The 17,443-nt window shown below is 40.6% G+C and overlaps 1 protein-coding gene across 1 annotated transcript in view; it reads left to right on the top strand.

Annotated features, from left to right (window-relative positions):
* ehbp1 (EH domain binding protein 1) overlaps positions 1–17,443 on the top strand; it is a 133,392-nt gene that overhangs the window by 3,474 nt on the left and 112,475 nt on the right. The window contains exons 3-5 of the mRNA XM_070915571.1: positions 12,421–12,478; positions 12,582–12,677; positions 16,019–16,072. Coding sequence (XP_070771672.1) covers positions 12,421–12,478; positions 12,582–12,677; positions 16,019–16,072 — 208 coding nt within the window. The remainder of the gene's footprint in view (positions 1–12,420; positions 12,479–12,581; positions 12,678–16,018; positions 16,073–17,443) is intronic.

Genomic DNA, 17,443 nt, shown 5'->3' on the forward strand with positions numbered 1-17,443 from the left:
AGAGGAGAGTAGGAGCATCTGGGAATGTCACCTGTAGACGGAAGATGATGGAAATGTAAGGGCCCTGACACACCATCAGTCGGCCAATGATCACTGTTGGGCTGTGGCTAAGCGCCTGTTGCTTGTAGTTTTTGCGTTATTACTGGTAACACTTACACTAGTCGTTCAGCTAAATGAGCTTGTTGAATGGTACTAGTTTCTCTACTCTAGAGAGGTTCCTACATTTTATTCTTCTACAAGCTAAATATCTTTTTTCCTTTGGGCAGTTTGCTCAACAATTGCAACAACTATTTTCATTCTTGACATGGAAGGATTGGGGGAGTTTCCTGTCATATTTTATGTTTGTAAAGTAATTTTTGGACTTTATCTATTGCCCTGGTTGCTGTAGGCGACGCCTCTGTAGAGCAGAGGGAGTTGGCATTCCACTCGCATGCCCATTTCAGACTCCAGAATCAATTCAGACTAACCATTAAAACATTAATGAGTTCAGTGTTTGTGTTTGCCAGTGAAATGAAGCACCACTCACACAGTGTTGCAGCACTGCCCCTTTGAAACTTGATATTTAACATCTTTCGTGAAAAATGAACAGTATTTTCTTTTGCCTTTCATCTGTAGCAGGTAATTATGATCCATCAGGTCAGGGATGGAAATCAAACGTCCTTGGCACGTGATCAAAATCATTTTTTACCTCTGTAGAAATGGATAAACTGATTTTTAATTTGAGTGTTTATAATATTGATTCTCTTACACACATACATGTTTCTGTATTTTGCTGCTTTTGTGATTGCATGTCTCTGTATAATTAACTACATGTATAATCTGGTGTCTGTGCCTCATTTAGGTTCTTATGCTTGCATCACCAGTTTCTCTGATATTTGCTTATCTGTAATTCTGCTCATCTTGTTATAACATCACTGTGCGGCCACCTCACAGTTAGAGTAGCATAGTGACTTCATCACTGGATGACTGCTCTATGCAACCTGGCTGGCTGTGCAGGTGACTGGTTGACTGACTCCATTAATGGAGCTATCATTATCTAATGAAACATTTACATTAAACAATTAATGAGAGGATGACGAGAGTAAAGTCCAGCATCAGACTACAACAAATGATTGAAAGGACAAGTTATTAAGCTACAATATGGATGGAATCAGTCACATATACAAGTTGTAAAATATAGTATTTATGTTGGTTATTTTGCCGACCTAAGACCACAAAAAAAACTAATATCCGGTGAGCATTATTCTTTCCACTCATAAATGCTGTCCAGGCTCAGAGAAACATATGTCATTTTTTATTAAGGCTTAAGCAAATATTATACATACATACTGGAGTGATGGAGCAGTGCAAGGTCTGCCTGCTTTAATTGTTTAATATCTCACTCCTGCTGCTGCTGTGAAGCACTTGGCTTTTACCATGTGTAATCCTTTTGTTACTTGATTTCACAAGTCTGCTTGTGCGTTGTGGTGTGGAAATTGTTATTTTTTGTTCTTGTTTGTCTCGCAGGTTAGTTTTTTTTGTGATAACATAGCGTGTCAGCGCATTATGTCAAGCATCCACCTTTTGAATTTTCAGGCAGAGGTTTTCCACTAGCTCTTGAATGCATCATATACAGCAGCTTGCAGCATGACTCCACGTTTCTTGCTCAGATGATTAATTTCAGACGGATGCATTGTACATTCTTCTTCTTGTGCCAAATGCAAGTGTCAAAACTCAAAGTTTGGCCTGAAATTGACCTTCCATGTTGGTTGAGTGAGGAGCAAAGTTTCGCCAGGCAGTGGGTGAGTGCTGGTGTCAAACCCTGCAACAAGTTGTCATCAGAAAGGATTGTATCCTGTGTGAAACCTTTTCTGTTCCCATGTGCCCATTTTGATGCATTTGTACGTGACTGTGTTGAGTAATTATTGTGCAGTGTGTTTACTGTGTTTTAGACTGGATCATAAGCCTGAGCGGACCAGCGAGTTGTTGGTTCAAACCCTCCGATACATAGCAATACTTGGAGGAGTGCAGTAACTGAGGCACACTTTTCTGTCCCTCAGCAACTGTCAAGAGGGCGAAAGGCAACTCGTTGAGGGTTACATTCATTCTCAAGTTCATACTGACTCTGTTTAGTATTTCCCTGAGGCTGGTGGTTTTGAGCAACAATGTGTTTTTAGTCAACCTGTCCTGCAAAATGTAGTTTGAAAACTGCTGACAGACGTGTTGACACATGTGGCGAGGATATGAGAGTTATACACTGGAAACAACACAGAGACGCTATTGATTACGTGGTAATTCTATCTGGCTACATGCATGCGTGGCTAATCAAGACTGCTTCCCTCACTGCCGCATGACAGTTCTGTGGCTTTCATAGGGATTTAGCAACTCTGAACACAAACACTCACCAGACTCAAGCGGGTTTACACTTCTCCTCTGGGGTGTTTGGTGTTCCTGCTGTGGATGCCTGTGGCGATGGAATTGATCTATTTTTCAGCATTTAACCTGCAGATTGTCATTGCACCACTGCTACACTCGATAGATGTGTCGTACATTATCAGTTGTTTATTCATTATACACCCATAGTAACCATGCAATTCTCCATTTGCACTGGAAGTGGCTTTGCTAGCTGGAGCTCCAAATACAAATGTCTAGCTACTGACTAGGACAGGATTTCTGAGCTGTGCATTTATTGTACACTTAAAGTTATGTTTACATCCTTTGTTCTTTCACTTGTGATAAAGAGTGACAGTCATAGTGAGGACTGCACTTGGAACAAATCAGTAAACTGCATTATCTTGAAAGGTAAAACCCTTGGAGGGTTTTATGCCCTCAACTGCCAGTAGTTGTGCATAAACCAGCCATGATCCCATCAATGTGTCCTTGAGCAAAAACTGTGATTCTCTACTCAATCATTGTATCATTACTGAATAACAGCGTTGTTAAATGCCAAAACCACAGCCCAAGCATCAGGCTGTCAGTTGAGTAATGGCTCACTATTTCAGTGGAAGTGACCACCGTGTGTCAGGCTGTGACATGTAGTTTTCTGTTGAACATGTGTGCATTATGGCAGGCGTCCATCATGTCTCTGCCAGAGAAACATCTTCCTGCCAACTTGTTTGACGTGGCTTTCTATTCTATTCAAATCCAAAGGCCTTGACACATTCCTGAGCATAAGTTTGGCACCAGGAGATGGTTTCGCTGCCAGGTGATAGTACGGTGCAGTCGTTTCTGTTGTGCAGAAATTCTGGATTCTTCCTCTGGGTTTAATAATTTCATTGTTTACATCTTCTTTGGTCTATCAAAGTGTTTCAGTGTGGTCTGATTTTAAGTCCTTGATATGCTCTCATATGTTTTTGGAAATGTGAACTGAACTGGTGCCAGAAAAATGCCAAAACTGGGCAGAACACAAACAAGTGTTTTCATAGTTGATAGTCTTCTAATTTGTGTGCTTGCTTATCACTTCCTTATTTATAGCATTTGCTGTTGATTTAACTGCACTGGTTGTTTTGTCCTCTCAGTACAGCTTGCAGCTCTTCATCTCCTCCTCCTGTGATTCTCTAATTGTTTTCTTGCACCAAACCCACTGCTGCATCTGGGGCAGCTCTCACACTATCATTAATGCTCCTCTCTTTACATTCGTTTTTCTCTGTACCCCTCTTATCTCCTCTCCTTCTCCCCCTTGATCTCTCTTCTCTCTGCCACCCGTCACTTCTTTCTCTCTTGCCTCTTTCCGATAATGGCCCTTTAACTGCTTTGCAGTGGAATCCATCCAAGTGTAGTTGTTCTGTGCTGCAATTATGGACACAAACAGGCATTTACACTCCCCCTCCCACACACCAAGAGACATGAAACATTGCAGGGTTGGGAAGCAGTCAATGGGGTGTTAAATGTGATGAAAACTCTGCTGGTGTGTCTGTCTCTGCTGCTGTCAGGCAGAGAAACACACAGCCTTGCTCATCATTTATCAGACTGCAGAGCGGCGCTGCAGCATCTGCAGGCTGATAAACGTGTACTTTATGTGTGTCAGGATGGCAAAGCAAAACGGCACAAGCCACGAGTGTACTGGAGTTACATTTTGGAAACCCCGTTCTTAAAAAATATAGTTGGTCCAGGTGGAATGTAGGATGTACAACCTGCTGCAACTATAGGCTAAAAATGTGTTTCCTTCTCCAGTAGTAAAAAAGTTTTCTCTCCCTTTCTGTGAAGCAAATATATGGTCTCAGTAGGCCAGTCAATTCACTGTCTTTATTGTACTCACCCTTTGGACTTTTGGAATAGTTAAGAGCTCCTGGTTGATCACTTTTAGGTTGTGGAGGTAATTTATCACACCCCCTTTGGTAGAACAGTTGTATAATCCTACTGCAGACCAATCTATACCCCAGATTCTTTACCCCAGTTAATGCCATTTTTGTGGGCCAATGGTCACATCACACCACTTTCTGTAGATTCTCCCAGCCACAAGCTGCAAACTTTACTTTAAATGATGTTGCTGGCTCAATGATAAAATTTAAAGAAACAAAAACAAGGAAAATAAATTTAAATATAATGAAGAAAGCAGTTTCATTTGCTTGCAACCATGACCTGCAATGAAAACGTCAAAGCTCCTCTCCTGCTGTAAATATTTTTTATTTGTTCCATTCAGTTTGTCAGACAAAGAAGCTACGGTCGCATGACTGCTCATGTATCATTGCCTTAAGAAATGGACGTTGCTGTCCTCACCAGGGCTTCTTGTTTCTGTGCAGCTGGTGTTCTTAGGCACATGATGGTTGTATTTCCTACTGCGTCAGTCCCTCCCCAGGGCTGTTAGCAAGCTGGTATAGGGAGGGATGGGAGATTTTTTAAAATCTAATTTACCCTACTGAAAGGCAGCTTGCTATCATTCCCTTTTTTGTTTTGGAGATGCTCCCAAACGTATGATCTAAGTGATTCCTGATCTCTCCCTGCAGCTTTCATCGTGCTATCATGTTGTATGGAAGTAAGGAGTATGTTGACTTCTGTTTATACTCATTTTACCGCCCTGTATCAGACTCCTTTCTGAATCCCCCTTTTCCTCTGTTCCTTCTAATTTGTATTTCTACATTAATTTAGGCAGGGATGTCTTGTTGAGCAAGCACGTCACCCATCTGCATATATAGAAGCCAAAGTTTGCATGAGCGTTTCACTTGTGATTATCTGCCTTATTTCTTTCTCAAGGAATGACTCAATTAGTTTGCATAGAAAATGCATTGCTTTGAGTTTGCCCTCTCAGTGGCTTTTTCAGACATACAGTTAATGTGGACTCCCCCGCCACTGCAGAAGTCTAGTGATAAGGGAGGAATGAAAGCGCATTGGAGATGAGCCAGTGAACTAAAGCAACAAGATGAAAAGATGCATACACTTCTTTTGTAGCATCTAACACATGGACTAAATTGTGGCGTCTGAGTTATTTTTGTCATAAACTTCACAATCTCAGCACAGACCTTTTTCACAATTTGATTTTCCAGCTCCCAAAATCTTTCTGTGGAGAGAGTTTTACCCTTCACCCATAGGTCATGTCAGCAAAGAAACATTTCATTTTCCGCTCCTGTCAGTCATCACCACTTGCAGTCCTGTTTTTTGACAGTTTCCTCTTCTGCTCCCCATATACTTCCTCAGGGGGAAAGATTTAAGTAACTCTTACCTGACCTCCATCCCTCAGGGCAGTTGGAGCTTCTGATCTTCACTTTCATCCGTCCAACCTACCTGCTTTATTGTTTGTAACTTGCTCTTAGTGAGTCTCTGTCCTCAGCCATGCCAGATTCATAATTGGCCACACTTGACCTCCAGTTGGTTAGTCCCTGCAGTTAAGTGTCTCCATGCAACTGTCCTTTTTAAGCAAACTTGAAATGTAAATTTGTTAAAAATAACATGCAGCTGACTTGAAACAAACCAGGCTGCTGACTGAATGTAAAATGCAGCTGCTTCAAAAAGAGTCTCACGCTTGATGTCTTCAGGCCCTCGCTGGAAATAATGAAGTCTGCAAATGTCTGGAAAAGTATTAAGCAGTCCCAATTCATACCCCACCATGTAGCGTTTTTAGTTGTAGATCATTTGTCACATCAGGTACTGTATTGATGTTAACAATAGTCTTCATCAAAAGGGTGATATGACTCAGCTGGGCAATGGGATTGGTGAAATGTGTTAATCAGCACTGAAAATCTTCAAATCTGGGTCACATTCGGAAAATATAATGGTACATGCAAGTTCATTCAGATGTAATAAAGGTCATGTTTGTGTCACGCTTGGTGCCAGTCTGACAATAGAATAATGTCATATATAGATATACACACAATTCATTCACAGTCACAGTAAAATTCAAATATTAACAATATTTTACAGTTACAGAAAGTGGTCCTGCCATGCATCCGGCTGCAGTTACAACAATTGCAAATGCTAAACTCATGCACATGCACACACATGCATACAGGCACAGTCTAGTGATTAGTGATCAGCTAGCTGATTAATGTGATGCTTTAACTTTGGACACTTGATTCTGGCTTTAGTGCTTTCAACTTTAACTCTGTGTCATTGACCCTGTTCTTGGTTGCCACATACACTCTGACTGACTGTTCTTTCACCGAAGTTCAAGGGATTGTCAGCATATTGTCACTTTTTCAATTCTGCACATACATGCAGATCCTGGTGTCTCAAGGGTCAGATTGAAAGCACTTCTACAGCATCATCCACTTCTTTTTTTTTTTTTTTTATGCTCAGTACAAGATGTGGCTAAAGACACAGCTTCTGCCAGAGTTTTGGTCACAGATTGTATTTGCACTGCTACATCTGTCTTGATAGTAAAGGCCACAGTCTGACAGATAGCACAACAAAGTGAGAGCAGTCCTCCCTCTCAGTTTCTTTCTTCCTTTCCTCTCCTGTCATTTGTCTCTTCCCACTCTCAACAATCCTCTTGATGCTGTCTTTGCTGAATCATAAATTGCCAAGTAGGTCAGGTATGAAAAAAATTAATACATTTCTAGCAAAGCTTTTCATGATGGGGCTATTGAAAGCATTTTAGCTGTCACTGTGTAATTTCTCTCATTCACTCGGCCATGACTGTGGTCTTCTAGCACTGCAAGTACCAGATTTTTTTGCTGGTGAAGTTAACATTTCTGTAGGTGGCATTCATTTTCTTCCATTCAGTTCTGGTCAAATGTACTGCTTATACAGATCTTTTAAGTGTATTTTACTGTATATAATCCCTTAAACAGCCCTATATCACAAGCAAGTCTAGAAAGGAAAAACAAACAACACAGAGCACAGCAATGACGGAACAATATGAAACAGCGATTAAGATGAATATTCATGGTAAAGGATGTATGGATTGAGGTAGCAGCATTGGAGTGAATGGATAATGTATTGCAAGATTATACAAATCACAACACCTTGTATTGACTATTTATATCACCTCTTATAGCCCAGCAGTCTACATTAGATGGCCTGTTTGTATGTATCACAATTTTCAGTCCCATTGTATACAACATAATACCTTTCATGCATTGCAGTGACGCAGCCTGTGGTTTGAGTCTGAGAGATACATATTACTGTGCTTGGGTGTATTGCAGCAGAGTGTCTGTTTTAGTATGCATGGCAGCAGTCTGTGATGTTTCATCCTTTGCTGCATTACAGCATAAACAAATCTACATTTTCCTCTCTCCTGATGTCTGTGATTGACAGGCAGACAGGAAGTCTGTCGGCAGACGTCAAAGCTCAACCTCCTCTCAGTAATGTCAGCATTTAGTCGGGATGTTACAGTATCCGCTTTTAGTAGCCTGTCTCTCTAAAAGACATGACGACTAGAGTGCCATTCCATTACAAAATAAAACCCTGAAATGTTAATACAGACTCCTGCTACTTGAAACCCACCACAGCCTACTTTTTGATACACCTATGACAGTTTTTTTTCTGGCATATATTTTCTCATCTATTTTCCAAGTGCCTAAACTCAAATTTATGGTACCATCCACATACAATTATTTTAGGTTTTTTATTATGAAGCGAGTGTGCAGGGCAGCTGTTAGGTGGAGTATTGGTAGTAATATGGCAGCCATGTTGAGCCATTTTCTTTCAGCTGAGTCAGGGATAAAACTGGAAATCAATCTTAAGTGGACAGCTTTCACTGTTGGAAGTTGCCAAAGTCACTATTGGGATTTTAAAATACACGATACTTTATCACTGTGTTTATCACTTGGCTATGTTTCATTGCTGTGCCACTGAACTAAACTGTGCCCTACCCTGCTATGTGTTTAGGTTTGTAACACTCCATGTGTGTAGTTGGTGTGAGCGTGTGTACATGTGTGTATGCAATGCTGGTCTGTGGGCCGTGATATCAAATGTGAAGTGGTTCCTTCCTCCTGCCTACAGGAAAGACAGGCCATCCGCAACATCCTGACACACCCTTCACTGCCAAACAGTATTTTTGATGAGCAAGCGTTATTTTTACGTATGTGTTTTAAGTGGCACATATTGTCCTAAGAACTAAAGATCTGATATTGATTTATCGTTTGTAAAACCACCCATCTGTTCCCCTGCGCTCTGTAAAGACTAAATAGTGAACAATGCAGACACATTTCGCTTCATTTTTAACCAATGCAGCTCTGCCGTCCACACCTGCCCTGCTTCACGTGATCTTTATGTGTGTTGCTGCAGCTCAGAGCGTTTTTTTTTTTAATACTTGTGCCCATAAGCACATGATTCTGTATTGAGCTATGAGTGTTGTCGTAAGGCTTCAGAGTGTTTAGCAGTTCTGTAGCTGAGCTGATGCAGTGTAGATGCTAATGAAGATCTGCAGCCGCTGCTGACAGGCTGCCTCTGCTGCACAGCGAGAGTAGACGAGGTGTGATACACACTCACAAAAATACATTCAAGCACCGTGGAGCTTGCAACAGTTTGTTTTTTTATAACCTGTTGTGATGCTAAAGTGTCTTTGAGGAAAACATTGAATACCTACATGCTGGCTAATTGCAGGTTTCTCTGGGTGAGAGCTGCAGCTAAATGCCTTAATTGTAAATATAATATTATGTGTTTTGTGTCGATCTCTGAGGGCTCTCATCTCAGCTCCTGCCGAGCTTACTGATCCACTTTCACTCTTATCTGCCCCGTCTCTCCCGCACACATATGTACGCGCGCACACTCTATCACAGATTTGTTCATCTTTCCATCTCTTTGTTTATCATTTTTTACATTTTTCATCTTACTGTATTATTTATTTTTATCATTTTGTTTTTTGGCCAGTCGGACTCTTGTATTACCATTCATCACACACGTCCACGTGCATGTTTGTTATTTCATTCTTTTTTTTAACTTTCATTTCCCTCTCTCTCTCCCCTCCAGCAGCTCAGAGTCAAATAGTTTCTTTTTTTCCACAGATGGCATCATACAGAGGTAACTGGGTATTCATCGCGTTTTGAAAAAATGCAAGAGGAGCTCACACTCACTAGTGGAAGCAAATACTGAAATATAAAAAGACATATCTACATCCAGTAAAATCCATCCAATAAAATGATGGGAAGTCAGAATCAGAATCAGAAATACTTTATTGATCCCCGGGGGGAAATTGTACAAACAGTCTGAGCCTTTCAGGGTACTCCATCGACAGTGCAAAAATCATTACAAAGAAACACGTGTATTGCCATATGTTAAAATAAACCTCCATTACCTCTTTTCCTAACATCCCTAACCTCAAATCTTGCATAAACTGAATGTTAAAATGGCCTCTTGTATCAGTGAGGGCTGCTGAACACATGTCATGATGAACACACGCTTTAAATAGATTTCCTCAGGGCTCTTTGTGGCCATCTTCATCACATTTTGTTTTTTCTGTTGTGGCATTCCTCTCTGATGGCTCATCGATTCCTATTAAACACAGAAGGAACATGCAGCCCCGAGGTTGAAGCTGATCATGAGAGAGAACAACACCAAAAAAGTGTGAAGAAGTCACTTAGCCTGCAGGCGAATGGTTTAAATTGTTCTCATAGCACAACGAGTACTGTACAAAGGGAAAAAGGGGATGGTATTTATTGTGTGTCTGCATGCTCTGATATGGCCTGTGTTGTTGGACAATAGCTTCTCTATGTGAGGCCTCTCTCCAAGGCTGAAATTGTTGCCTGTCATTCTCCCTCTCTCCTCTCCTCTCTTTCCCCTCTCACTCCTCCTCTTTCCTTCCCTCTCTGTCCCTCTGTTTTCTTCTTTCTTTTCCTTTCTTTTGTGTCTTCTTTCTCTCTCACACAGGCAGTGCATTCTTATCCTTGAATGGCTGCTTTGCTGTTGTTCTTCAAGAGTCTTTGACATAAGACAAACACACACACACACATAAACCCAGTGTGCTAACACTGAAGTACTGGACTTTTGAGGCAGACAGCAATATTGATGTTTAGGAGTTTAATAACAATATATTGGCCAATTTTTTTCATAATTTTGTATTACATTTTTCACACAACAGCCAAACACCATAGCTGCAACACTAACACTATAAGGAGGTATTGCAAGGGGGAGTAAACAGAGGGGTGGGGAGTGGGGGATAGCCTCAAAATATAGGAATATATACGTCACTTAAATTTGATTATTGAAAAACTGTGGCCAAGATACTCAGCAGGTCATTTTAAGGTAGAAAAATAAAACATGTCAGTGCTCTCTGGTGCCACATCTTTGTGAAGGAGACACAGTTTCTAAATTAACTGAACCACATCTTTGGCATTTCTGTATTTAAAGTTCTTGTTACTTTTAGCCCAACGCTGACAATGATATATCTGTGATAAGCTTAATATCAGCCTGGCAGATCTTTCAGTCGGGCTCTAACAGAGTCTGACAGAATAGAACAAATAGATTTTAATTGATCCCTGTAGGGCAATTTGCCTCCTTTCTTTTCTCCATTGTGGGATCAGAGGTCAGGCTCAGTTACAGAGCATCAGCTTGGTAGCTGGAGCTGGAGAGCTTAAGAGCATCGGGTAGATACGTGCCAATACAGGGACTTAAACCTGGACTCCCCTATTGACAGACAATCTTGTTGATTGGCGTCTGCTCACTGCGCCACTCTGTTGTCTTTGACCAAAAGCCAAAGCATGGGTTGACCTATATACTAGGATTTGGGATGTTAATGTATTTTTATGAATTTATTTTATCAACGTAAGTCAGGGTCAGGTGGGTCCTGACAGTTTAGTTTATGTTTGGTCTAAAATAATACTGCTTCCAGTATCTCATCTCAGGTTATCTGCCGAGCACCAACCACTCTCTCTTTTAGATGGTGGAAACACAGAATTTGTCTAATGATATTGACAAAGAAAACCATTTAATGTGGATCGATCAGTCATGGCCGATGCCCGATCTGCTTAATAAGGTCAGTATCGGCTGTTGCTGATCCAGGGCATCCCTACTAGAATAGTATTAGTATTAAAGACTAAATGTTACTATTAAGTGGTACTTTTAATATAGAAATGAAACATTTCAGCTTTCGAACGGGTCTGTCCCCCTCTACCACACACACACACACACACACACACACACACACACACACACACACACACACACACACACACACACACACACACACACACACACTCTTTTACAATATACACATGCACCAGGAGTGACAGGCAAGCAGGTCCAGACTTGCTAACTTGCCAGTTAACTAACTGCTTTGGCTGTGTTTTGGATGATTTCTCACACTGACTATGAGCAAGGGTGAACTTTTGACAGTCCCTAATTTGTCACAGTGTTCTTTTAAAATCAAGGCAAAGCAGCGAGTCAGTTGTAATTCATCACGCAGCTCCATGCAGGTTTATATTTATGAATGATTGTGCTTTTCAAAGTGTGTGTGTGTGTGTGTGTGTGTGTGTGTGTGTGTGTGTGTGTGTGTGTGTGTGTGTGTGTGTGTGTGTGTGTGTGTGTGTGTGTGTGTGTGTACACTGGCCCTCTGTAGGTCTGAATATTTACAGTTGATTAATTAAAAAAAAAGTTATTTTAAGTTACTTGCTTTAATCATGAACTGATGCTGATATAGCAGCAGAGTGGACCATGACCGCTGCACTGAATACACTTTTAGGATATGTACTCCAGTCTCATACATACATGACAAAGATGTACACCTTGAGCCTTAAAAAGTGTCTTACTGTAGATAATCTGTCTCAACACCTTGTTTTTCTGTTTTGTGTGTCACTTCTAATACTTAACCTCTCTTTCATACTAAATTTAAACACTCTTTATAGCATTTATGTTGTTTGTAACCACAGAGACAAAGTCAGGGTTTAGCTGTGTCTCATGATTTATTCATATCATGAGTGGATCTGCAGGTGTGTTGTTGTTGGTTTGTGTGTGTGTTCAGCAGTAGGCTCTGATCAATTGGACCGACGTCTTAACATGTTGATGTAGGTGGAGGAATATATACCTTTTACATTTTCACTCATCTGTCTTTTCTTTCCTTCCTCACAGGCAACCAGACAAACTGGTGGTGGTTTGGACACGCAGGAGTAGGCGGAAATCCTCCAAGGTTTGTATTTGATGAGTGGTATTCTGAAACAACAAAACAAAAAAAAAAGGTTCTCACATATAGTAAATATAAGCGTTTGTTCTTTTGTCCCTCTGTCCTGCAGTCCCACAGCTGGCAGCCTGGCATCAAAAATCCCTACAGAGGAGTGGTGGTGTGGCCTGTACCAGAGAACATTGAGATCACTGTCACTCTTTTTAAGGTAGGCTACAGCTGGTTTATTGGCACGGAGACGAGCATTTCTATGTTTAAGGTGGACTAGGGTTGTTAATGGTACATGAGGGTCTTTATGCTTGTGAATAGCAGTAACCTACATAAATAATTGGAGTGATGCCCACTCTTACCTCACCTCAAAACTGAGAATTGGCACCAAATGTAGATTTTTATTTTCAAGATTCGTTTAATTTCAGTAAATGGGTGACACCCAAAAGCAGCACAATGTGTATTTATTTACTACTTGAAAGGCATTTATCGTAAGTGTTATATGAATGATATTAAGTGTAGATATTAGAGTGGAGAAATAATATTAACAGAAGATTTGATTTGTGCATAAAAGCAATTTGGACAATTTTTAAATTTATTTTATGTCTGGAAGGTCTGTATACATATAGTAATACAGTTGTGTCTGTAAATGACGGACTTGCACAGACAGTATCTGTCACCGTACCTGGCTTACTTAAACATGCTGGGCCTCTGTGCTGACAGGCTAGCTCAGAGCTCAGTGTCTTGTTACCCTCCTGCCACAAATACCTACGTACCTGCCCCTGCTTTGTGAGGGCATTAGTAACTTTTTACTTCTTGGTCACGGGTGTATACATTACCAAATACATAACAACAATGTATTGAATCCCAATCAGGCACTTGATACAGAGGGTTCATACAAGGCTTCATGGGGACTTAATGGAGTCATCCTGACAAAAACCTGAGACTTTGTTATCTCCAGACCTTTGTTAAAACACATAAGGCACACTGTGATGCTAGTTAAAAGTGGACTATGATGTGTACTGGAGTTTTCTAGGCCTATGCTTGTTCAGCACTGCTGTACAGTGTCTCTCTATTCTGGGCCCACTTCCACTTCCTGTTCCAGAGGAAGTAATAAAGCTGTTTTTATAATGAGACACAAAGCCCACATCTGTTGGATAATTCCACAAATCAAATCACACCACGTCTGTAATCTAAAAGCTGTTATAGCTAAGGTGTTCCTACTTAAATACAGAGCAATATGTGGCCACCTGACTGATATAAATCTAATATCCACTGCCTTTCAGTTCTGGTTTGGGCTCCACAAACTCATTTTTAAAGGGACACTCCACCAGTTTTACAAATAAAAGTCAGTACTAGTCATGAAGAGAACTTCTCATCCTGTTAAAATAGCTGTATAATGTTACTAAATTGCTGGTTACTAAATTGCTACCCATTTTAGTAGTCGAAATCTGTGAAAATCTAATACCTAATAACTTGCAATTTAGATATTTCTGCAGTGTGTTGACTGAAGGTTAAAGCAAACGGTAACAGTGATTTGCAGATGTTCTCACAGCCCTGTCTGGCCTGAAGCTTTGCAGCGAAAACAGCTGAGCTCAGCAGTCCTGCAGCCTGTACCTCAGGGAGATGTACAGCAGCAGGCAGCCTTAGCTGAACTTTGTAGACAGCAAGAAAACACTGAATTGAATCAGTAATTTAACTGGGCAGCGTTGTGAGTGCTCATTCTGTAGACAGAATCAATCGTAACAGAGACGGAGTGGGTACCAGCCAATCCTTAGTGAAACACTCGGCACGTCTTGGCTTGTGAATTTTTATTACACATCTGCATTTTCAAGACCTGTAAAAGAGCTAAATGTTTGCTTGAATAAGGACAGATGTTTTAAATATTTTATCCATGAAGATCCTTGTTAATGTTGTTAACAACAAAATGTTGTATTCTGTCTCTGACCTACAGCTTCTGTTTACCAGCAGCACTAAAACACTGCAGACGACTCCATAAACTGAGAACAAACTGAGATGGCTGATAATGTCATGCTCTATTGGCTTTTGGAAGCAGTTTATGTAATAACGGAGGATTTAAGATTCAGAGGGATGAGACATCTGTATGATTTCCTGTGTGTGTGTGTGTGTGTTTGTGCCCATGTGGGCGTTGTGTTCGACTGCAGGAATATTGATTTCCTGGGGTGTGTCACAGGCGCAGTCAGACCAAAAGGCCATCAGTGCATGTGTTTGCTTGTGTGTTCGTGTAGTACTGGGGCTGCAACAAAACAATTATACTCAGTATTGATTCATAATTTTGTCTGTAAAAGGCAAAAAGTAATAACTGTATGAGCAAATGCCCATCTCATATATTACCAGAGGCCGAAGTGATGTATTAAAATATTTCATTTTGATAGTTAACCCCAAGGTGTTTAATTCCTGATAATGAGTCAGAGGAATGCAGTGTGCATGTGTTAGCGGGTGTGTGTGAAAGGAGGGGTTGATTAGGCTAGATTAGCATGTCTTTGTGTGTCCAGCAGTGATTTGTGGTTGTGTGTATGTGCTGTCTGTGCTCCTGGAGGGCAGCGGAGATCATTTATGCCAGCACAGTAAGACAGGGCTGCCTGCTGTCTCACTGCCTCCATTACTGTCTCCTCTCATCACCTCACAGCTAAACAGGCAGGGAGAGAGACGAGACAGAGACACAAGTAAGACAGTATATCAACAGAGAGGCACACTGGACCAGACTGGCAGAAAGACAGACAGACAGAGAGAGAAACATCTATAGTTTTGTATTTTCCCGTGTTCTCATGTCATGATGTGTGTTTCCTTTCTGTTCTGTTTAAAGTTTGATTGCTCATTAAGAGAAGTCTACTTTACAATAATAAAACAATAAAACAGACACACACACAAAAATAATTTCAGATCGGTCCAGCATATAATAAACTGGGAAGTGTGGGAGTGTATTTCTGTATAAGAGTCCTGCAGTAAATCCAACCTTTATGAGGTTCAGGTCATGAGAGGTGTTGATTCACCTTTATGGTCATTCTGGAGGATGTAATTGTAGTTTGTGGTGCTGTAGAACTGTATTGCATATGGAGAGGTGTTGCTGTTGTTTAGCCTACCCTGTTTGATATGAATGGGGTAGACAAAATAAGAGAAACACCTGTCAGTATAATGCAATACAGTTGCAGCGTTTTATAGTGTGATTAAAAGTTTATTTTGATAATTATTTCAAAGCATTCGACACATGTATGAGAAGGGAAGGAGGACAGACAAACTGGGTCAACGGGTGAATAGAGCGAGAATAGAGAGACATGTGAGCTGTCACTTTTCCGTGTTGCAGGTTTTGTGTTGTAAGTCTAAATGAAAATCTTCAGTTAATGAAATGAGTTGTTTCAAAATTGCTTTCACAATTATTGAGTGTTGCTTGAGACGGGTTGCGTGATAAGTCAATAATTATCTCTGTAGTGTAGTTTTGATGCAGTATCAAATGACCTTACTGAGGTTACCGAGGTGCAGCCTGCTCTAAGGTACTGTATATTGTGTACTTAAGCATTTCTTTTTACATTGCCCTTTCAGGACCCCCATGCAGAGGAGTTTGAAGACAAAGAGTGGACGTTTGTCATTGAAAATGTGAGTACTAAATTATGTTTTAGTCCTTCTGTCCCTTCAGTCTTTTTAATGTTGTTATTGCGTTGACATTCTCTGTTATTGTGTGTATTAGTGCACTGCATTTTAGATTTTGTATTATTTTTAACCTTATGGTTGGGAAAGGGTACCATATGATGAGAGTGTTGCTCAGAAGCACCTGGACTGTCATTTACAATCACTGGTGATGATGAGGTAAATCCTCTTTGCATTGCATATACAGGTTCTGCCACCATGTGGTCAGGCTGTGCTATTACATGTGTCTCTTAGTGTGGATGGCATCCCTCAGACCACAAGTGCTGATTTGCATGTTGACATATATGCATGACCACAATGACTGTTCAACACAGGTATGGGTGTGTTCGAAATTGCATACGAATCTACTGCGTACTACATAGTCAATCAGTATGTACTGTGTACTCAATTACTAATATTATAAAGTGTATGGTCTAGACTTGCTCTCTATGAAAAGTACCCTGAGGTAACTTCTGTTATGATTTGGCCCTATATAAATAAAGTTGAATTGAATTAATGACTAAGTATACCATTACCAGCAGACTGTTCCCATTGAAGTACTCAAGCAATACGTCTTATCTGCGTCACATGGCTGTGTCGTCTTCTCTGCATCGCATGACTGGATTGATCACATTACCGGCCCCCAGCTACCCTTGAATTGACAATTATTCATCACAAATGTAAATCAATGTAACTTCTTCCACTAAATTTAATATTTTCTTAACTGTACCTGAACGTTCTGGGTCTGGGTTCTGTTTCACATTCACTCTCCATCATTTGTAATTATTTTACTGCCAGTGCACAGTCTGGAGAGACGCAATGCAGCTTAGGGCAGAGTATGTCATGAGTATGTCCAGTAAACTCATGTCGTATATTTAGAAATTCTTGCAAATCCAGTATACATCCGGGTATTTCTCAAGTGCACAAAGTCCACATACTATGCAGTTGGAGCGTACTCAATTTCACACCATACTTTGTATGAATAGTATGTGATTTCGAACGCACCCTATTTCGACATGTACCCGTGGTCTGCCAGGAAACTTGCTGTTCAACAGTGATTTCCTGTGTTCCATACTTCTGCTGGAGCCAGTTCTTTGACAAGTAATACAGACATGTTGGACAAATGGGGCCTTTGTACTTACACATTGGCCTTTCTTGTTTTAGTAGAATAGCTATTCAGAAACTTATGACTAATGCTTTCTGTGGCTGTGCTGAGATGTAGCGTCTCCTAAACTCTTAAAGAAATATTGCCTGTATCATAATCAGTTTGTACTCTGTGACATCTCAGAATCACTCTACTAATTGACATAGTGATAAAACTGATGATGATAATTTTGCTCT

This window comes from Enoplosus armatus, chromosome 12 (genome assembly GCF_043641665.1).
Source record: "Enoplosus armatus isolate fEnoArm2 chromosome 12, fEnoArm2.hap1, whole genome shotgun sequence".
Taxonomy (NCBI): Eukaryota; Metazoa; Chordata; class Actinopteri; order Centrarchiformes; family Enoplosidae; genus Enoplosus; species Enoplosus armatus.